At 44.2% G+C, this 23668-nt stretch overlaps 1 protein-coding gene across 1 annotated transcript in view; it reads right to left on the bottom strand.

The window, feature by feature from the left end:
- The window catches only part of GNG10 (G protein subunit gamma 10), a 139909-nt gene that overhangs the window by 8033 nt on the left and 108208 nt on the right, over positions 1-23668 (bottom strand). The window contains exon 2 of the mRNA XM_085641275.1: positions 13432-13563. Within this exon, the coding sequence (XP_085497401.1) occupies positions 13438-13563 (126 nt within the window). The 3' untranslated portion in view covers positions 13432-13437. The remainder of the gene's footprint in view (positions 1-13431; positions 13564-23668) is intronic.

Below are 23668 nucleotides of genomic sequence, written 5' to 3'. Positions count from 1 at the left end.
TCCACACAATAATAAATCGACGCAGCTGTCCACAGGATGTTCAATTTAAACATATTTTCCGGGCAAGTAATTAAAGATGTATTTACACTGAAAACAAGCGGTTGTCAGAATATTAAATTATGATTATTTTTTGTGTTTAAAACTTTTTTTAAAATGCGACTTTTTGAGCAAGTTGTCATACAAGAATCTTTCAATGGTTAAAAAACGGATTAAACATTTGTTTATGGATTTCTTGGGCAGCATTGTGGTCTCCCTTTGACTTATTGTAAAATGTAAATTTAGTACCATGTCTGGTAGCAGGGTGTCAGCTGTTTAAAATTACAAATATCAATGAGATGAACGAAATGTCGGGAACGTTTCATGGATGTCTTTCAGTGCACGCGCGGTTAGTAATGAGAACTCAATCACTCTTTACGAATACGCGAAAGTTCAGAGGGCGATGTCAACTGAACATTACCTGTGAGTAGTAGGCGTTTCTGCCATTTGTAGCACCTCCAGAATGTGAACAATATTTGAGAAGTTTATTATTTTTGAAACTGCCTAACAATTAATACAAACTACACCTTGTTCGTCTTTGATTTTGAGATACCTTGCCTCCCCCCCTCAACACCCCCCCCCCCACCATTTACATTTGGTGCTACATCGACAACAGCGAGATACTCGCTGTATACCTCGCTGTAACCAATAATTTTGTTCCATCACACTATTAATACATGATCTCAACATTACAGTGCCTCGACCGAGGGACACCTGTGAGAGCTGGATAAGTACCCTTTATTACTGTAGTTATTTGTTGAGTTGTTTCACACAGTGCCAAAGGTTTTTGTTTGACTGTTTCAATGAGTTTTGCTTTACAATAGTATGTTTTTACTTAACAGTGATCTCTGGGAGATACGCTGGTGCGAATACCCTGCAACGAAGTGCCGGTACTTGTGTAATCGGAAGCAAAGGTTTGCTGCTTTTATTATTCCACATAGCCATAGCGCAGAGTAAACGGCTTTTGTGTGGATGGTGCTGGGTCACTGGTTTCACTATCTCCCTTCCACCTATGACTACCATTTAAAGTACCACATTTATTTCCGGACTCCGAAGCTATTGAGCCATGTCTGTGATGATGAGGTCACGGAGGCTCCCCTGCAGACTTTCACTAAACAAATGTGAAATATGACCCCACACCTCTGAATATCTACAGTCGCTTCGCCGCAATATCACAGAAATGGTAACTCACCAAGACTGTGCATGCTAGAAACAACTTATTTTCCTCCGAAAAAAGTCCCATGCGTGTGTGGGAGTACACTGGTGATTTATTTGGCATTCAATCCTCGGACAGTGCCTTCTTGGCAAGAGTTCCCTGTAGTGGCCGCGCGCCCTTTACTCGGAGCACAGCTCTCCCAAGACAGGATCTTCTTTCTCGTCCACTGTGAAGTACAGGCACAGCAGATACACGAAGCAGCAGGACGAGAGCAGCCAGGGATACTGGGGCTATGGGTGTTCATGTCGATTCGGGGGGCGGAGCTTGCTTCTGCATGGCTGTGTGCTACACATATGAAATGGCAAATGCGATAAACTAAAGTGCTGCTTTTTCGAAAGAATGCCCCCGATAAAGAGCATGGAGGCGATGTGTCCGCGTACTCAAGTACTTGTTTATGCCGTGGAACAAAAGCTTGGCCACCATGTCAACAGATGAAGGAGGCAGGCGCCGAGTTGATGAAAGAAAACACTCTTGAAGCGGCGCCATGCCAGTTACAGGAAGAACAAGCATTTACAATGCAACGGTCTCGGCATTGTTAAAGTTAGAGCTATTGGCATTGCTCATGACAATGCCGTTTCTTTAAATGTTTTAAAAACCAAAACATAAACAAAAATAATGTCATGACCAATGCCAATAGCTCTAACTTTACCAATGCCGAAACCATTGCATTGTAAATGCTTGTTGTCTTCATTTCCAGGGCTCACTACAGCTCCGAGAACGATGCGCCTGCTGCGGAGATAGCTGTCTGTAGACACTAGCGCAATACAGTGACGTAAAAGATGACTAACTCGTGGCTCCTCCAGGGACAACCAGACGTCACTTGTTCGAGCTGTGACCACGCTGGGAGCAACAGTCGAGTGACACATGGGCTCCAAAACGATTTACACCTTCGTGTCAGCTAAAACACACCATGGGGAATGAAGTTAAACTTGTCTGTCGCTTCGTACGGTGCTAAAAGACATTTATAAGCTCCTTGTGGCTGTGCCATATGTGGGGCTGCATGTGCTGTACAGGAATGTCAGATATGTGTGCATGAATTACACGACCAGTGACTCCTTACATAGGACGGAACACAACCAGATCTGTTCTTGCTTCATACATGTTTATTATTACTTAGTGGAGTCTTTTTATCAACCTTTGACTAAATAACGACAGAGTAAGGTATTATGTTCTTGGATTACATTGTGTGCCCTATAGGTTAGATACCACTGTTTACAGGGCGTGCAGAACTCGCTACTAATTTACAATAATATAACCGGGACCGCCAGGTTACACCCGGATCACTACAAACGCACCAATCCAGAGTTACTTTTACATAAAATACACATCTTTGACCACAGATTTCAGTCACATACATTTCTCCTGTCGGTGCATTAACCACCGATGCTGGTGTAGACACGGGATAAACAAAAGGTCTCCGCAGCACGTGCTTTAACTCTTTAAGCTATCTCAAATTACAGTCGGTTAGCGAACAATTAAGTAAACGAGCTTAACTAACACGTCTTCCTTCTTGGGACTTTTTGTGGGGGTAGTGTTTGTGGAAATAATTAATACACGCAGGCGGAGCATATGGCGACTGTCATTGGCTCTGCTCCTCGTGACGCAGCCTATCATAACTTCGCGCCTGCCTGGGCCTCACAGTTTTGGTTTCCCGGACTACAGTGTCTGCCCACAGGGTGTCTTCTCAAACAGATAAAAGAAAGTCGATCGTGCAGGGCGGCCTGGGCTGGTAGTTTCCTCCGGTCTGTGGCTGTCTGTCGACCCACGCAGCTCGCGTTGAGCCGAGCCTCTATGCCCCTGCACAGAGGCCTGTTGAGCGGAGGGTGCTCGCGAGACCCGGCAGCTATTGACACGGACACTTTTTAAACACCGAGGTTTGCTTTCCCCAATAAATAAGGGCGCGGCCCATGCCAAGCGCGCCATAGAACCAGCGCCGCTCCGAGGACAGGGTGAGGAGAGGTGAGGAGACCAGAGCAGCAGCCGGACGCAGGGGGAGCGGACGAGCACACCACTGCCTTTCTCCGAGGTCAAGAAGAAATGCCTCGGACAAAGGCAGTGGCGGATTCGGATTCGGGGGCGTGTTTGTCTTTTCTCTCCTCCAGCCATTGGCTGGAGGAGAGAATGAGACTTTCTTTAAAAAACACGCCCCCCGATCCGAAAAGGACGGGGCATGATTGGAGTGACGGGACCTCTTCTCCAATGGCTGGCCAGCATTTACGAGGCCAGCCAATGGAGAACAGGGCAGAAGAGGGGCGGGTTCAAGCCCCTCTTCTCCCAAGTCATTAAATCTCCGGACTTCCGGTCTGCCGACCGGATGGTCCCGAGACCTAAAAACGGAAGCCAGCTGGCGGCCACTGGTTGATAGTCACTCTGAAGAGCGGCACTGCCTGCAAGCATCTGTTTTTTTAAATCGCCACGGCCCGTGAAGCGGGAGCTATGGCAATTAAAAAAAAAAAAAAGCCAAATAGTTCCTAAAGGAAAAGAACAAAGCTTTACAGCGCAATAGGACTGTAGTTGGCCGGTTCTGCTTCCAATAATAACGGAAGTGATGCATCGGACCAACAACCAATAGCAAGGCCGGAAATTACAGTCATGTGTGAATAAGCAAATTGCAAGAAGCAGTCACGCATCAGGCGGGACTACCATCGTTCTACAGATAACTAAATGTCTCAGAGAGACATCAAAACGGGGGTTTCGAACTAAGAGCTTGAAGCTCACTCACCCTCCTTGCCGAGGTTATGGCTACCACAAAGACCGTTTTAAAAGACAACAGCCTCAAAGGACAGCTATGAAGGGGCTCAAAAGGGGACCCCATCAAAAAAGTTAAAACAAGATTAAGGTCCCACTGTGGCATTACAAAGGGAGTAGGTGGAAACCTGTTAGTAAGGCCTTTGATAAATCTTAATACAATAGGAGATTTAAATAATGACGGCTGATCAGGAAGACACAGAAAAGCCGATAAGGCTGATAAATAGCCCTTAACCGTGGTCACAGCAAAACCCTGCTGAGCCAAGGAGAGAGCAAACTGAAGCACATTTGACAAGTGGGCCTTTAAAGGGTCAATGGATCTCTCTCCACACCATTTTACAAACTTAGACCATCTATTGGAATAAATTGACTTAGTGGAGTGTCGCCTGGATGATAATATAACATCCACTACGTCCGGTGGAAGACATTAAGAACTCAGGTTGCCCCGTTCAATCTCCAGGCATGAAGGTGCAGGCTCTAGAGGTGGGGGTGTAGAACCTGCCCCTCCGATGCGAGAGGAGGTCTGCCCTGAGAGGGAGACGGAGCGGAGGGTGCGACGAAAGGTGAAGTAGATCTGTGTACCACACCCTTCTTGGCCTCGAAGCCCTACTATTCATCGACCGGAGCCGAGAGTCATGCTTCCTCTTATTCTTGTGTCTTCTCGACTTCGACGAGTGCGAAGTCAACGACTCCGGCTTAGACTTGTCTCTTTTTCAACCTCTGCCCTCCTTCGCCTTAGCCATGAACAGCTTCGCTTCTCTTTCTTTTAGTGCTTTAGGATTCATTTTCCTGCAGCAGGAACAGTCTTCCACGCCGTAGTCCGACGAAAGACACCATGAGCAGTTTTTATGGGGGTCAGTGATGGACATGTGACCCCCACATTCCCTACACGGCTTGAAACCGGACTTCCTCGACGAAGACATGAGTATTCCAGAAACAGTAACTCACAAGGAGACTACAAAGTAACAGGAGAGGGCTGGAAAACCGTTACGCGTCGACGGCGCTTAAAAAAGGGAACTGACGTCATCACGCAGACGTGGCTCTCTTATGGCTCCGGTGACGTCATACGGAGTCGCGAGCGGACTGTGGCATTAGGACATCCACGTCGGCGTGGAGAGCTGGGGGAAAAATTCCGTGGAATGCTGGCACAGGGGATATTCACAAGGTGAGGAATCCACAGGCAGCTGTATCCATCAGAAATTTCCCTTCAAAAATTGGGAAAGGCTTTATGATTCAGAAGTGGTGCACAGCATGAATGGCTAGATGTGGCCTGGAGTGCTGGCACCCTTCACCAGTACAGGGATCCGCCTTTCTCCCAAAATTTTAAGAGGGCCTGCACAATAGTACAGCAATGAAAACTTGTACTCCAAGAATAGGACTTTACTAGTTGCCATCTTCCTTCCGCACTAGACGCAAGCCTGGGCCACCCCTGAAAAACAGCTGCTGGGATTGCCCCGTGCAAGGAGGATGACCTTATTGCCAGCCAAGTACAGTGCCCAGCTAACTGAAGGGAACTGCGGGTGATACCTATTGCACTATGACTGCTCCAAGAACATGTAGTGGTCCTCATCCAGTTGCTCAAGAGTCATCAACTAATGCGCAACATTAGGTTCCAGGGAAAGAACACATTTGTGACCATCGTAAAAGTAAGCATACTTTGTCAATGGTTCCCCTCACCCCGTGCAGCAGCGAGTTTGTGTGCACCTTCTAGTGGCCTCCAGAGATTTCGAAGAGGACCTTGAATTTCACTCCTGGCCTAGGGAATTCATTATTTTAGTTCTAGCCCAAGTGTTTCATAATGTATCATCACTTGAACTCCTAGTTTCTACCAGAGACTGGAACAAGCTACAGCTTTGGCCTTGCGACTTCCATACTAAGTGGTGGATGCCACCATCCCTGTAGGACTGGACATGGGTGTAGAGCTACTGATGCCCCCACACATTTTTGGCATGTTTATAGATATCCTGGGTAATGGCATGTACACCAGCTATTATCCCCTAAAACTAGCCCAATGAAGACCGAATCAACAGCACTCTAGTAAACATACTGAGCAGTGTCACTGTACCTCTTGAAGAGAATGCATTATCTGCTAAGGGACACTTCAGTCTTTAATATAGGAGTCCAAGGGCAGTTCAGAAGGTCCAGACCGTTTCATGGCAAGTGCGGCAAAACCCCATTAACACTCCTCCATCGGAAACCGACCACATCACTGCAAGTCAAACAGCATCACAATTTTGTTTTGAAGGGAAGCAGCAAGTTAACTTTATGAGACTGATTTTGTGCAACTGTTGTATGATCCTCTAGTGATAATCACTAGGTCTGTGTCTATATTGTAGTCACAAATTCTGCTTCACAAATATCTTTGGTAAACACGGACACCCATGTTACTTTTTCTAGCACTTTAACACAATAAGTGTTTGGGGTCATGTCTCTGGCTTGGATAATAATACAAACTTCTGTTTTTTATTGCTGATCTTTATTGTGCATGTATTATATTTGTATGTGTAATAAAACAATTTTGTTTTAGAAAGTAAAGCACTGAATAAAGTGTTTCACTTGACTGATGCTACTTTAAGTGTATGGTGAGTGGATACATCTACATCACCTCCCTAGGTGATGTAGATCAGTGCACGGTGCACAGTGCATGTTCAGCAGCTCATGATCTGAGATGTGTTGCCAAACAGGATATGTTGTATGAAAGCGGGGTTCAAATTGAAATCCCCAACAAGATTAATTAGTGGTGAATGCAATGATTCAAGGACAGTGACAAGTTAAAAACACACTGGCCGGAAGGGTGAGCGAATGTAACAAGATTTGCTTTGAAGGATACAACGCTTGAGGTGGAGTAGTACATGAAAGAAGATGGGTGTCACGTGCAATATCCGAAATAAATGATGTCTCATTGTCCATACTTCCCACTAAAATCCACAATACATTGTAATACAGCTTGAGACTTGAAGACATTAGCTTCCTATACAGGGCTTGCTCTTGGCTTAGATTCATACTCATTATATTGGTTAATATGTATAATAAGTATGAATCTAAGCCAAGAGCAAGCCCTGTATAGGAAGCTAATGTCTTAAATTCTCAAGATGTATTATAATGTATAGTGGATTGGTCAATATGGAATTGGCACCATCCCTCCTTTCCCCCCTTAGCCCATTGACTTTGCTTTTAAGTATTGCCTCAGCGGGCCCCATATGTCCTTTGGACGTGAAGCGATTGGTGGATCCTCTGCATATGTCGTCAGCTGTCTTTGGCAATATACCATGCCCGTTATCCAATCTTGAACGTTCTGGACTTCCCTACTACCCCATTTCATAGCAAGACGCCGCTTGGCCAATAAAAGAGCAATAGATATTATTCTGCGGTTTGATAATTTCTTGGTTTTAACCAAGCCCAGTAAACCGCTGTGGAGTATTAACTATTGGTTCTGTTAACACATCTCTCAGTGTTCTCATTACTTCATCCCTGTACTGTCTTATTAGGGGACATGCCATGCTTGTGAAGCTGCGCAGTGTATACATTGGTCATTCTCTCGTAGGCCGTACCCGTGTAGTTGCATCAGAGTATAATATGTTTGCTGCAGGAATTTAAAGTGGATAACTCGCAAATTACGTTGGGTGGGAGCATCTTAGTTAGCGTGCAGCAAGAGACCCAGTCCTCTACCGATAATGGTATGTCTAGCATATTATTCCACTTTTCCAATGCTTTTTCCGTTTGTCTATGTTGTTCTTGCAGTGCAGAGCTTAGTAACAAGGTGAGCACGTGTGGGCACTTTCAGTAATTTCTGCAGAGGAGTGTAGGAGGTTCCGAGGGAATCTCAGGTATACGTTTTTAACTGCCTGCCGCAGCCGTCTGTATGTAAATATAGTCAATGGAGTGTTTGTTGTGTCTGGGGCAATGACTGGAGGATCAATGAATTGCTCTTCATGGAACAGATCTCCCATGGTGCATAATCCAAATTCGGTTAATATTATCCGAGCCCTCTGCTCTTGCGTTACGGATATATCCGGGTGGTGTGAGAATGGGAGGGCCGGGGCATAGAGTGGGAGCTTATGGGCACATCGCCCCAGTGCTCGCCAAGCTGCTATGGTACTTTGGACCGGGTTTATTTTTGAGTGGGTTACCCAGATTTTGGTTTGTGGAATAAGGGCAGTGGTGGGATTGGGTGGGCTATTTCGGTTTTAATTGCAATGTGTGTGAGGTAGTTGTGCGGATGTAGCCAATAATGTGCATAGTATGCTTGAGCACATAATTAGTTTAATTGTAGGTCCGGGGCCCCAAAGCCCACTTGGGCATATGGGTGAGTTAACTCCCTTCAGCTAATTCTTGATTGCTGACCTCCTCACGTTAGTGTATTCATTTGTGATTGCAATCTTTGAAAATATTGCTGTGTTAAGGGGATAGGAGTAGTAAGGAATAAATACAGTAAATATGGCACTATTACCATTTTTTTAATCGCTATGCGATGCGCCTGGGATAACGGTAAACGTATCTAACAGGCCACCTGATTCTCTAACTTGGAGAGAGCTCTCCTGTAATTTTCTCGAACTACCAGTTCTGGGTCTCAGTGTACCCAGATCCCCAAATATTTAACCGGGTCTGACTGACAAAGCAGTGGGAAGTTTAAAAGAAACTGTTTAGTGCAGGGTGTCAATGGGATGACCACTGATTTGTACCAGTTTATGCTTAGTACAGAGTATTTCTCAAACCAGACATATTCCCTTATTAGGCATTAGATTGTCTTCTGGGTTGCGGACATACAGGGCCATGTCGTCTGCGTAGAGTGAAATTCTAACGGGCCGCAACAGAAATCATAGTACTGCGCTGCCGTGTTGTTGGCGTATTTTGCATGCCAAGGGCTCGAGAGCCAGTGTGAACAGCAACAGGGATAGGGGACATACTTGCCGGATTCCCCTATTGATGCGCAATGTGCCTGCCGTGTTGCCGTTTATTAGGTCTCGGCTAGCATAGGCTGCGCACATGCGCAGTCTCGCTGGCGAGATTTTATGTTTTTGGTGTAGCTTTCACTAGCGGGGTTTAAGCCCCGCCCATCTTTTCCATTGGCTGGCGTCACCGTTTATGCTAAACTGTGGCCAGCCATTGGAAAAGAGCTTCCAGTGACGTACACTTTTCTCTTTTAGAGCCGTCCCACTTGGACTGGCTCGTCTGACTTCCTGCTGGCGTAAAAGGTTTCTTATCTTCTTTATGGGGCGAAACAGATGGCTCCATAAAGAAGATAATAAACCTTTTACGCCAGTAGGGCAGTCAGTCCATGTGGGACGTCTCCAAAAGAGAAAAGTCTCTGTCGAGGACAGGCACGCGCAGCAAATTTCATCCTGGGCGTCCTCGTCTACTTTCACCCCGGTGCAGTGAGGCGCGAAAGCCCACAGCTTCACTTTTTCTTTTTTTGCGCATTTGGTTCTCACTCACTGATTCTGCAAAAGTCATATCTCTGTAACGTTTCCTATCGAAACTGAAATAAGGAATGAGATGTAAAGGTGCCTTCCAGTATGATGGAGTCCTCCCCCCGCTCAGTGTTAGTTAGAAAATAAATGATCGCGGTGTCCTGCAAGAGAAACTTTAATTTCTCTGGCGCGGCATGTTGCGGCTTGAGCTTCACAATCAAACCTCCCACGTCTCACTCTCCCTCGACCACAGCACAAGCCTGGCAGGCCCTTCAAAGGCTCCGGAGCGGGCACCAGCCCATGGGGGTCCTACGCCATGTGCTGAAACAGCTGCTCCGAGGCGGCTGGGCAGACGCAGGCCCAAACAAAGGGAGGAAAGAGGGTGAAAACAACACACACACGGCCCCCTCCCAGGCCGAGCTGCTGGTCACCCCTGTCCGGGGGCACTTCAACGCCCTTCATTGGAAACTCAAAGTAGCCCCCAAACAAAACATGCAGCAAAAAACATACAGCCTGAACACTCAAAGCGAATATCACACGCTCCGGCAGGCCGTAATGCCCCGCTAAAGCCTTACCCGGGATTAATTATCAAGGGCCGTTTAGCCTTGTTTGTAGGGGTGGGGACTTCTCTCCCCCTTTTTTAAATTAAACAAAGTAACTTTCCCAGCGAATTAAGGGAAAGGATAAAGGTGTGGTAACATTTTAGGAAATTGTTACCCTACTTGAAAAAAGACTTTTCTTCCTGGACAGTGAGGGAAACATCAAGGGGCTGTCTTCTGTTAAAACCCCCCTGTGGGTGACGTGGCCTTTCCAGCTGGCTGGCTCTTTCGAGTAGTGCATGGTTCTCATAGTGCAGCATGGCCACCCCCGACGTTGTAAGAAGTGTTCCCTCGGAGGACGAGGTGTCTCCTCCGACCAACAACAGAGGCGAGCGTTTGCTGGTATGTTTCTTGTATTAGTTAGATTACCACAGTCCTTATTGAGTGTTTGATTGATTAGTAATGCCTGCCGGTCAGAGTCAATCGAAGGCAATGGTAAAGCTAAATATGTGCTTGAGACAATCTGAGGCTGGGCGGTCAAAACGGGGCACTTTGTATTTAAGGTCTCCGGATGACTTCATGTTCTCCACTCTTACATTGTTTTAAGATGCCGATTTGTTTCAGCTGAAATTAATCTAGTCTGAACTCCCAGAATTGGAGGATGTGGCCTAACGGCCAGAGTGGGGAACAAGGATCAAGCCTCGGCGTTGGCTCGACGTCCCGTGATTCTGAGCATATCACTTAATCTCCCTACCAAAAAGGAGTGTGTCCTTATGTAATGCAATTGGTGCTCATGTAAAGCGCTCCAATACCTCCGGGTCGAGTTCACGCTATATAAATATGCAACAAAAAAAAAAATGCACTGAGCTGCTGAATGGGAACCGAAGACATGAAAACACTGACGCCATTGAGTCACGTGGTATTCACAGTTCTTACACCAGAGTCCGAAAGGATTATGACTTCAAAATGGACTTTGTAGTAAGTTATAGAAAGCAATACTATACTTGAATACTAAAAGCAATCAATTAAACGAGTAAACAGTCATAACTGTGTATTTTTAGCCACAGAGAATCTTAAGCGTGGATTTCGAGGGAGGACACACATCTAGGTACAGAGTTCAGATCGCATTACACATCTGCTCTGGGGCGCAATCTAGGCCTAAACAAATACATACTTTTGAAAACAAAGCCAAAGGGCCGTCCCACCTTTGTGGTTTTTTTTTTACTTTGGAGTGTTTTACGTAAATGGATAGACAGTGACCGTGTTAACAATTTAACACAGATGAGAACAGCCTGTAAACTAAGTGACGGTCAGCGCACTGTGCAGGGTCGAGTCGGGGGCCTGTGCCTGCACAAACTTCAAGACACGGAGTGCAGCTTCAGGTGGGGGCATTATGTACCAAAATTACGGGCAACGCAGGGTATCATGGCTGGGATGTGCGGCTCTATGACTCTAACAAATAATTTGTCATTGGGAAAGTGTTTTTCTCTAGAACTTCTAGAGTGAGTGAGCAAAGGCCACTTAAAGTGTAGGGTGTTTAGAAAAATAGATATGAGGTGGAATGAAAACTAGCCAGAAACCAAGGATGACCAGGCGAGTGAGCCCTCGTGAATACACAACTTTATCCAGGACTAGATATCACTCCGGGGGGATGGGGTAAGAGATCTCACGCTGACTGCGGCTAGCCCGAGAGGCCAAATGGCCACTGAAAAAAGACTTTTCTTCCCGGATGGTGGGGGAAACATCAAGGGGCTGTCTTCTGTAAACACCCCCCTGCGGGTGACCTGGCGTTTCCAGCTGGCTGGCTCTTTCGAGTAGTGCATGGTTCTCATAGTGCAGCATGGTCACCCCCAATGTTGTAAGAAGTGTTCCCTCGGAGGACGAGGTATCCCCTCCGGCCAACAACAGAGGCTAGCGTTTGCTGGTTTGTTTCTTGTATTAGTTAGAGTACCACAGTCCTTATGGATTGATTGATTGATTAGTAAAGCCTGCCGGTCAGAGTTAATCGAAGGCAGCGGTAAAGCTAAATATGCGCTTGAGACAATCTAAGGCTGGGCGGCCAAAACGGGGCACTTTGTATTTAAGGTCACCGGATAACTTCATGTTCCCCACTCTTACATTGTTTTAAGATGCCGATTTGTTTCTGCTGAAATTAATCTAGTCTGAACTCCCAGAATTTGAGGATGTGGCCTAACGGCCAGAGTTGGGGCACAAGGATCGAGCATCGGCGTTGGCTCAACATCCCGTGATTCTGGGCAAATCATTTATTCTCCCTACCAACAAGCATTAACAATGCAATAGGTCTCGCCTTTAAGTTAAAGCCATTTGTTTTGCTATAGAATACCATTAGCAAAGCAAATGGCTTTAAGTTAATTAACCCCTTGTGTGCCACGCCCTTTCCCCGCCCTGTGCCGGCCGTTACATTAGCGGGCGGGGTTTATGACGAGCTGGACTCGTCATGGGCACAGCGCAACCGCGGCCCATGACGAGTCCAGCTCGTCATGGGCACACAAGGGGTTAAAGGCGAGACTTATTGCATTTTCAATGCTTGTATGAATTCTAGTGACTGGCCCTGTGTGCAGCAGTTGGATCCAGTGGAAATAGCTCTGCTGAAAGCCTATTTTTCGGAGGACGGCAAACATGTATTTCCATTTGACAGAGTTGAATGCTTTGGCAGCATCGAGTAACGTTGCAGCAGTGGACAGTTTGGGATCCAATTGATGAAAGAGAGCAAATAGTGTGCTCAAGTTATGGGCTGTGGATCAAGCGGAAATAAATCCAGATTGATCAGGTAATATTAATTGTTGCATTAGAGGTTGTATCCTAGTGGCTAATATCTTGGCTACAATCTTAGCATCTGTGTTTATAGGTCAGAGAGGTCTATATGAGTCACAGTGCTCTGGATTCTTGTCTGGTTTGAGGAGTGTTATTAATAGGGCCTCTCGAAGGGTCGGTGGGGGGGGGGGGTGGGGGGGGGAGGTGTGCCTTGTTCATAAGCTTCTGTGTACATCATAAGATGGTGCGGAGCTATTATGTCACTGTATTCTTTGTAACATTAACCACGGAGGCCGTCCGTACCGGGAGCTTTACCATGCGACAGGGACCTTATTGCTTCCTTTACCTCCTCTTCAGTTATGGTTTGCATGAAAGGGGTCAAATACTCTTCATCATGGTAAGAAAGTTAATACTGCTGTATACAGTTGTTCTATTTTTATACATGTTCCGGGTTAGACAAGTAAACCACATGAAGTTCTTATCTTGCAATGTAGAAGTTATACAAACAAGGAAAAAATCTATCCTGGGACCAATATCGGACTCTCTCATAAATTACAATTTCTACAAGAATCAGTTCAAGTGTGAGCGTGCTAAAGGAAGAGAAGAGTAATCTTGTCTGCCATTTTGTGCACATAACCATTGCCTCCAAACTTACATCATTCATAAATTGCATGCCACAACTTGGGATTTCTTGCTCACTAAGTACCTGATTTCAAAGTAAAGCGCAGGATCTTGGCTCCCGGAATGGATTGCTACCGGCTGGCATTCCTATGAGAAGTGCATCCTTGCAGGCGTTCTGCATACAGTACTGTTGAAGCTCAGCAGCCGCCTGCGACACCTGGGGTAAAAAGAATAATTATATTATATTCAATTATTCACCTTAAGACTTAAATATGGCAAGGCTGTGAAATGATTGCATGTCGTCATTCTTAGGTCGAAGCCTACTAAACAGCGCAGCTGTCTGGTTTGCTAAAGACATTTTGGGGTATTTCAGAAAGCTTGCCTGAGAATGCATTCCACCCCTTGCTTACCCTTGGCTTTGTGATTTGTAACTCCCATTTTCTGGATTTCTATTTGCTGGCTTTATTTGTTTTAGGCTGCCCAGGTTCAGTTTGTCCCTCCCAATAAGCAAAGCCTTTTCACACTACTTCTCCTTGTATTCTTCCACGAGGACTCCTTTCTGTAAACATGCCTGTAAATCTTATGCTCATCTTGTCACATTTGCTGTGCATTCAAAGAAAGAGGTCAAATGTCAGGCTCTGTTTTTTCTAGGGAGCTTGGTGTTTACTTTTCTTTCTCTGACTTCAAAGTGAGAAAATGTATGCAACAATCTTGCTGGATAAGGAGGGTAGAGGAAAGGTTTTTTTTCCCTAGCACACAACATTTAAATGAACTGTACCAGCATTTCAGAATATATCAGAATTAAAAAACACGAATGAAGCACATTTTTTGTTAATTCAGAAGTATGATGGAAACAAAGACTTTAATATGATCAAAACAAATCAATACACTAGGTGATGCCATTTCCACACATTATCATTTGTGTGCTGTATAGTTTTATTAATAAAACTGTATGTCTCTGTAAATGTAATGGTCATTTAAATTGAAAATGTGAGGTTTGTAATGGCAGTGTGCTACCACACCATGCATATTCCACTCCACGCCACCCTACTGTATGCTGCACCACACCAATCCCTTGCACTCTACACCAATCCACTGTATGTTATTACAATCTACTCTGCACCCCTTCACACCACTTCACTCTACAACAATCTCCTCTACGCCACTGCCCTCTATGGTACTCTACACCACTCTATTGCCATCTACGCCACTGCACATCACTATATTGTACTCTGCACCACTGCACTCTAAACCATTCCACTCTATGCATCACTCTAGTTCATGCCGCTGCATTCTACAAAGCTGTATTGTATGCAGCTTAATTCTATATTGCTGCACTCTACACCACTATACTCTGCAACACTCTACAGCAAAGAAGTTTACAGCAGTCCACTCTACACCACTGCACTCCGCTACTCTGCACCACTATACTTAGCGCTACTGGTTCACTTGAGGATAGTATCGCCCACCTAAAGTGATGCTATGTACTTCATTTAGAGCTCATTTACAATTAAAGCAAGACTAACACACGAAACAACAAACACATGAAATCAAACAGTAAAGTTATCCACACAGAAATTCTATTCTTAGCCAATTAATCCCTGCTATGGTATTATTGGACATTGACATTTACATAGAAGATGTCAGAAGTTGGTCAAAAGGGAGAAGTTTTAATCAGAAAACACAACAGCAGCAAAAAGACCTGTGTGCTGAAAATAGTAAGCTACTCTTTAAATTAACATAGCACCTTTATATTGATATAGGTGTTCCTTGGTTGGATTGGCTCCTGCCTTGTGTCTCTCGTTCAATACAACTTCGTGTCACCTGAGGAGTGATATCTTCCCCTGTAAGTAATTTTTTGTGCGCCTTTATTGAGCATGTTTGGCACTGGGTTTAACTCACCTACGGCAAAGGCTTTTTAAACCTAACTTTTGGATATAGTATATGTCTCTCTGGGACTACTTTGTGGCCTAGATCTCTTATTCAGTTTGTTTTTAGTTCTCTTTCTTAAGACTACACACGGATTTGTGGTTTTTCTGTGTCTCATCACCATTATTCTTTTTGTATCCTGGGCATTCCATATGTGTATATAATTATTTTTCCAATTGTTACTGTTCCCTGTGTTCTTTGTTTTGTTAAGGTAACTAAATGTATAGGTAATTTATGTTTGTGTTTGCGATTTGCAAAACCAATTCCTGATGATGGCCCTGGACAATTGTTTTTTTCTGATAAAAACATCTACTTTTTGACCAACTTCTGACATCATGTATGTACATTTCAGTGTCCAATACTACTGTAGAATGGATTAATTGGGTAAGATTAGAATTTCTCTGTGGATGACTTTACTGTTTGGTTTTGGGTGTTTATTTTGCGTGTTAGGCTTATGCTTTTATTGTACATGTGTTCTAATTCAATTACATAGCATCACTCCTGGTGGCTGATGCTATCCCAAGTGAACAATAGTAATTTGTTCTACATACTTACCCTAGTTCTTAGGGTTACTGGGTTGACTCCCTAAGTTGATACCGTACTCTATGCCACTGCACCCTACATTGTATGCTGCTGCATTCCACACCACTGCACTCTACAACACTATCCCAATGCACTCAACACCAGTCCACTCTACACCATTTTACTGTATGCCACCCTATACAACTCCACTCAATGCCACTTCAAAACACAAGACACTATTCAACTCTACTCTTTGCCATTCCACTCTACAACACTTCACGCCACTCTCCTCGACGCCACTAACTTTAAGCAATGCTGAACAGCAGCTACACTGATGTACAACATGGCTAAAACAGATTTGCAAAGATAATAGCTCTTGCATCACTGCGACCTATTGGTTTTGCTAATGCTCGTTAATAGAAGCCTATGCCAGAAAGAAAACGTACTATCCCCTAAACATGACAGGCATATGCTTCTAATAAAAAAAATTACATGGAAAAAATGAACTATTATATATCATTCTATAGATACTTCCAGGCAGGTGTACTTGCTTTGGATTGCTTTAGCCTGAGATATAGTTTATACTCACCAGGACAAAAAAGAATGGAAAGAAAATGAAGAAAAAAAAGACACAGCAAAGTAAAATACTTGACCACTAGCCTTAGCACTAAAGTGCATTTCCATTTACTTTTTAGAAAGACGTGCATGTGTGATCAGAGAGATGCAATAGCTAAAGTGAGCTGTCCCATCGCCCCCTATGGAATGCTGTGGTGGGCGGAAGACTGACTGATGAACACACCAATAAATAAGGAGGGTAGGCCCAAAGCACCTCCTATGTACATATATATTTTATTTATAAGATTTGTTTACATGAGGCAACAAAACCCTAACCAATTATGTAGGCCTGACCTAATAGTATTGAATGTCTCTGCTATCAAGCGTACTTCCACAGACGGTACCCAAGCGATTGTCGACATGCAGATATATTTCGTATATGTAGAATGTCAACGTGCTGCACTGCTCTCAATATGTTAAATAAGAGAGGGAATGCCAATTAATTAACACGGTCTCCAGGCACCGAGATCCAAACTGCTACTGAAAAACAAATGCACAGGGGAGATCTAATAATAGAAAGTGAAACAACAGGTGGTGTTATGGTTCCGAAGCACCATGCAGAGAACAGCATATTATTCCAGAGAGAACAGTAATCATGATGGGGAGACACGGGGAGAAGAGGGATCAATTAAAGAGACTACACTGGCACCTGTCGAGGGAGGATGAAGTGGAGAGGCTATGGGGGAAAGCTACCCACTATAATGAAATTACAGAAATGCAGCACATTTCACACTTGTCCCAATGAGAGGTGTTTGACGCCTGTCTCACTTATAACTCTCAGTGCACACCTGAAATGTAACGTTAGCTTTAGGAGGTCAACACAAGGCTGGTGTCTTTCTGGGGGGAGACAACGGCGGTTGCGAGGGGGTGAAGGCCATGCGATGGAGACACTTCTTGAACACTTGGCTTATAGAACAGGCTGCCTTACAAAAAGCAACTACAATACTGGTTACGGATAGCAGAACCTCCTTAGATAGTGCCAACATCCGCCTTGCATACACCCCCTCACCCCTCCTTTAACTTGTGTTGCTGGAAACGGCCAGAGTATTGGCTATTACATGCTTCAAAGCGCTGTTTTGGTCACACCATGAAATCATATGTGCAAGGCAAAAGGATGGTGTGCATACAAATGGGGGCTCATATCGATCGAGACAATAAGGCCCTAGAGGTTGGACTAGAGGATACGAATAATTACTAAGTTCCTTTGATCCGTCTCTCAATGTTATTCCTGAAGCCTTTTCCGAGCATTTAAACTTGCGTGCATTTTCACCCTGAACACTCACTTGCCTCGATGCCAACTTCATTTTCTGTAGTGGTGTCTCGATGAACATGGCTTTTCAGCCCTGGGCAAACAGCTGCTCTGACGCACGAACAGCCACATCCATGCTCTGCAGCTCATGTGGCACCCAATCAAGAAACCCGGCACTGTGCAATGTTTTGTTAAACTGTGCCGAGCTACCCAGGCCGAAGGAAACGGCTTCAGTGAGGGCTTAAGATAAAATGCTGCGCCACATGCGATAGTAAAACGTGACCGCAGAGATGTACAAATGGATAATCACAAACTCGATAATGCAACGGCTGTCAATGAAGAGCCGTCACTGCCGTCCTATATTGTAATCTTCGAGACCCATGCAGCCTCCGACCTCTTCTCCAGCGTAATATCCACTGTAGAGTGAAAATCTGTCCATACTTAATAGGACAGGGGCACTTTAAAAATAACCCAATTTACATAGCGTGGACGTTGAGTGAAAGGAGCAGATCCATAAAACGGCTTCGCGAGGGAGTCACAGTGTATGTTCTGATAGAAAAAAAAGATCTGTTCTAGGATACCGTGGGTCTCCTGGGGCTGGGAGGAGGGGGAGGCAAAGGCTACAGCCTGTCTCCCCCGGGCGACTTCGGGAAATTGGGTCATGCCAGAAAGCAGGGAGTCAGGGATAGGTTATTAGGGTAGCGGGGACGGGTCCTAGATATAAGAACAAATAGTTTCTGCTGCATTGCATGAGCAGCATTTTTTGGGTATTGATTTTGTGAGGGGCCTGCAGGGCAATTAGTTGCTAGGCCCACCCACCCAAGTTAATTGTTTCCAATTTCGTTTGGCTTATGTGATAACAACACTTAATTACAGGCATGCCATGATAGAACAGGATGAAGCTATAGAGAGGCGCTTTTATTTGGGGGTGTGTGAGTGAAGTGCGGGGATCCACCTCAGGGGGAGAGAGGGAGGCACTCACAGTGGGGTTAGAGTTGTTTGTTGGAGAAAGGAAGCTCGTTTGGAGATAACTGGTAGGCTGGGTGAGAACGATTCGGGAATGGAAGTCTTGGTATGGGAATGGAAGATGAAAAAAAATGATGTTAGAGACTTGGCGTTAATTTGCTCTGGTGAATAGTTGCAAAGTTTGGGACTCGTTGAGGGCGGGGGGTGTCAGGAAACATTATGTATTAGTGAGGATTTTATGGTTTATGTATATTATTTGATAATAATGAATTAGAGGACTACGAGCCTGTCCTAATAAAAAGGCCTGTTATTCTACAGGCTTGTGCCTGGATCCTTCATGAAGGTTGCATTAGGTCTTTTTCCTTTGCAGAAATATAAAAATAACACATGAGAGAATCCAAAAAGATAGTTTAAGGCACTACAGACTTGCAGGAACATTCAACTGGTTTGGAATCTCATCAGAGGACACAATACTTCCAGTCTGCTATCCAAAACTAAAACAAGGAGAAGTAGACATAAGTAGAACCCAAGAAACCAAAATGAACAAGGTGGCCATTTGACAAAAGACCAAATAGTCACATGCCTTGAATTGAAAGTCGAGAAAACAGTCGCAGCTAAAAGAAAGCTGTATCGAAACAAGCATTAGCAAAGCCAAAAGTGTCTCTCTCCAAACAAGTTCAATGCCTCCTGATTCATGCGAGATCACTATATTTGTATTTTGTATTTTTATGCCTTTGTCTTGCAGTTTTTATGAAGTTGCACCTTCTCAATAAACTGCCAATATTCTTTGCTTCAAATTCCATGGCTCACATGTCGGTTTCCTTCATTTTTAGAGTGAGCGTTCTCAGACACCCCGGCTCAAATTAAGGTGCCCCATTTGTCCCTAGCTCACTCCCTCGCTCACTCCGTGAAGGCTCCAAGAGCTCTGTGCTCAGCCCCCTGCCCTCTTGACCCTTAAATAAAGCTCCCTCCAACATTTGGCGCCGTGATTCAGATTGGCAGTACCAGCAGACAGCTGAGACAGCTGGGACCGAGAGGACGTAGACTAAACACTTGTGACTCCTTTCTGACTGAACCTCAGAGACAGACACTCGGGTAAGTCTATGATTGCTGCCTGACGGGATGGTGTCTTTTGGTAACAGTTTTTGAGAGGAGCGCTTGTGAGACCTCTGCGTGCCTTCTCCCTTTCAGTTTTTCTTCCTTGTCTGGCTGGTCTCGCTAAAGGACATTCTAAAGCTGAGGAAGCTTGTGTGCGAAATGGAATTCTGAGCCAGAGAGTAAAGTTAAGAAGTTAGGTGATTTACATGTTTTTCTTGCTATAAATAGACGTATGTTATTACTGTGCCTCTCATAGAGCCAAAGGAAAGACTGCGTCTGGCGTTTTTCAGTGGTGCTCATTTTTTAGGTCTCGCCTGACCCAGCGCATGCGCTGGACTGGCGAGACTTATTGAGAGGGCTTTAAAAAGTGCTACCAGGCAGCCTAGAGCTACAGTGTATGTGCGTGCGCGCGCGCGCTTTACCGCGATTACTTTCACTTTCGCGGCCGCTTTGATGTGTCATCGTGATTACTTTCGCGGCCGCTTTGCATAGCCAATAGGTCTCGCTTTTGGGACCTTATAAGTATTTAGTTATGCAACTGTTGCATGGCTAAACACTTATAAGGTCCCAAAGGCGAGACCTATTGGCTATGCCAATGCTTGTTTATTATTGTTATAACGTGTTATGGTGCCTCTCCACATACAACAAGGGGAGGGCCCCTATTTCAGTACTAATAGGGAAGAGGTAGATTACCGGACGGGCCCGCGTAGCTAACGGGCTCAGGGATATCTCCTGTTTAGAGTGGATTACAAGTGGTTTCCCCGGGATGATTTATTAGATATTATATTTTTGCTAGCTTAAGCATTGTTTTTTTAGGGCTTACATTATGGGTTTTTTACTATTATGGAGATATATTTTGTGTAACGGAGATAGAGTTTACGCCTGTGCAGGAAGGCAAGGAGTTTGCATGATGCAAATCTCAGCTTTTTGCGGGCTCAGAAGCGGTTCTGAGTCCCGGATAAGATGTGCCACTCTACGTCTTGTGACTGGCACTTGAGGATTTATGATAAACAGTTCCCAGACTTCCTCGGCTTTTGCGAGGGACTGCCAGTATATCTTTTTATTTCCAAAGCCAGTAAACATGAGCATTGTGTGATTATGGTTTGTGAACAGAACACCTTCCAATGTGGTTTTTTGTTCTCTTCCTGTGTTAAAATGAAATGTAAAGACGTTGTAGACGTGTACATAATATGCTTCACATTTTGTATAATTGAAGCGCGAATATTTTACGTTCAAATGTCTTTTTATTATGGACTTTTTTAGCATGCATTGTGGTTGTCTTTTTAAGCATCTGTGCCTGGCGCACCGACCTTTCATGTATTTAGTAAGACCAATAATAACTAGGATTTTAACTGTTTTTTATATATTAAAGCTGTTGCATTTTTGTGAATAAATAGTATTATAGAGTTGCCCCTAGCCCCCCCAGCACCTGCCTGACCCATGTGACTCAGCACCACATTTAATTAGCACAAATCATTTTCAGATAACTCACCACGTAGTGCACAACAATATATCTCAAATTGTTTAACTATTTCCTCACATTTATATTTTGAGGCATGTACTTGGTGAAAGGAGGTTGTGTCTGGCGTCTCTCACTTTGTGCCACAGATACGTGTTTATGGAACTGCGTCTGGCAACTCGCATTGGTTTTAAATTTTGATTACTTTTTTGGTGTAAATTGTATTGTTTGAACGTTTAACAGTGTCTTTTTTCAACTGCATGCTTTCAAAAGGGGAGCTACTTTCCTTCACCACATCGCATAGTGGTTTCCTATCTCAGGCCTTGCAGTAGTCAACGCCTTTCGACTTCTCTCTCCATATTGTAATGGGTGTCCTCTGTTCTTCTCCTTTTTCAGCTACATGCGGTGTACTTTAATTGATATAATGTCTGTCACTTTCTCTCAATTTGCAATTTAGTGTCTCTCCCTCTCTTACCTGGCTTATAGGCCTTTTTCCCCTGAAGTGACGCAAATCCTGTCCAATAGGTGCTCAATTTCATTATGATTCATGGTCAAGTATCCTGTGACCTTTGAGAATTTTTTTTAACATGGGGGGCACTTCTATTTTCTTTGGTATGGCCCAGAAGTGACCACAATGCTTCATGTCCTATAGGTCAGAGGCACCTGATAATGTTGTCCTTTTGTGGTCAATAGTTCATCATTAAAAGAGTATAAAGATCTGCTCCTTAGTCCATTCGACGGACTACCCCGCTGCAGTGACCCCTTGGGTCACTGACGCCTGTGTGGTCTCCTTCGGCCCTCTATCTAAGCATCTTTGGCTGAAGCTCTAATTTCTTATTGTACTTTGAAATGGTCTTTCTCTCTCCTCTGCATTGCCCTTATTCTAAATCATTATGCAAAGCACTAATGGTTGTCCCTCCTAACTTAACATGTGCATTCCTAGCATTGCAGTAAAGTGTATGTTGCATTTTGAAAGTATTTCCATTGACTTAAAATATATTTGCATTACAGGAGTTTGTTCTTTGCTCCAGAAATGTGTCTTTAAATGCCAAGACTTTGTTAAGACTTCCAGGCTATATGTTGAATTTTTTTTTAATAAAAGGGGTTCTTCTTTCATATAAATCAGACAGCTATTTTTCCCTATCATTTACATGTCTATTTTGTCATACTTTTGCAGAAGCACCCCCTCAAATTAAGCTGCCTTGGTGCAGTGCCCCAGGACCATGAAATTTCACCCTTTCATTGCCTTTAAATGTACTTTGAAAATGTAAATCTTTGCACGATTAATTTTATCATTTAAGGGTTTGCCTTCTAGATACTGGAGCGTCATAAACATCTATTCTTGTGTTACTATTTTTGGCTGATTACAATTGTAGTTTTGAATAGTCTTTCTGGAGCTAACAAACTGATGAATATATTCTCTGCTGTGTTAATGATTTGATGAATAAAAGTGCCACTTCAACGTAAGACCTTTGTTTTTAGATGGGAAATACTTACCGTTCATCTCTTATTTTGCTTATGGGCCCTCTTCATCTCTTTCTCTCACAGTGGTACCACAGGCTATATTATATATAGGTGTACGTCTCTTGTGCACTACAGTAAGAAGTGATAAGCAGGAACATTGGGGTACGAGCCAAGCACACCCACTTTAACTGAGACAGGTTCAACCAGAGACCACGCAACTGGTGCGCGGTGCATCCAGTGAATACGGTGTCTAGCTTCCAAGTAGCTGCCTTCACGACTCTTAATCACGTCTTTCTGTGCACGGTTTTAAATGGGCTCCCCTATTTTAACTCATTACACACTGAATTAAGCACATTCTGTTCCTTGACAGTCACACCTCACGCTTCTCATCTCACCTTTCTGGCGTGCGTGCACCCATAGTAAAGGATCCTCCCACTTGAATATTCAGTAAAGTGGTAGGAAGAGGGGGAGGAAGGCTTTTGCATGCATGTCTAGCCACAACACACAGCACCTTTTTGTGTTTTCTGGTTGCTATTACACCCTAGACTAGGCCCAGCGTCAAATGATAGACCAGCCACACGAAAGCGTGACATAATAAGGTAAGGCCAAGGACAGCTGTCCCTTACTGCCCAGAGCACAATGATAGAAGATGTAATACCAGGTAAAATGGAGCTGTTCCTTTTGATATTTTTGAATCATTTTTTTTTTTTTTGTAAATATGTTTATTAACATTCAAGATCATACAAATACATGACAATCAGTAATCGACCCTTGCTGAAAACATCTAAGTGGGCAATTGCACTAGAATAACCATGCTCGCTGAACCCTGCTGACATATTCTCTGATTAATCGCTCCTCTTACAAACCTTACAATAAAGTCACTAGCAATTCCACCATCGGAGCAGCTTGCAAGGCCACATTTACAGACATATTAACCATGGAGCCTCTTGATATTTTTGAATCATGGCCCACAATATTAAAAAGACTAAAAATGCCATCAATATAGGTAATATAGTTTCC

This window comes from Triturus cristatus, chromosome 2_2, assembly GCF_964204655.1.
Source record: "Triturus cristatus chromosome 2_2, aTriCri1.1, whole genome shotgun sequence".
Taxonomy (NCBI): domain Eukaryota; kingdom Metazoa; phylum Chordata; class Amphibia; order Caudata; family Salamandridae; genus Triturus; species Triturus cristatus.
Note: the sequence above shows the minus strand (reverse complement) of the source record. Positions and strands in the feature narration are given on the sequence as shown.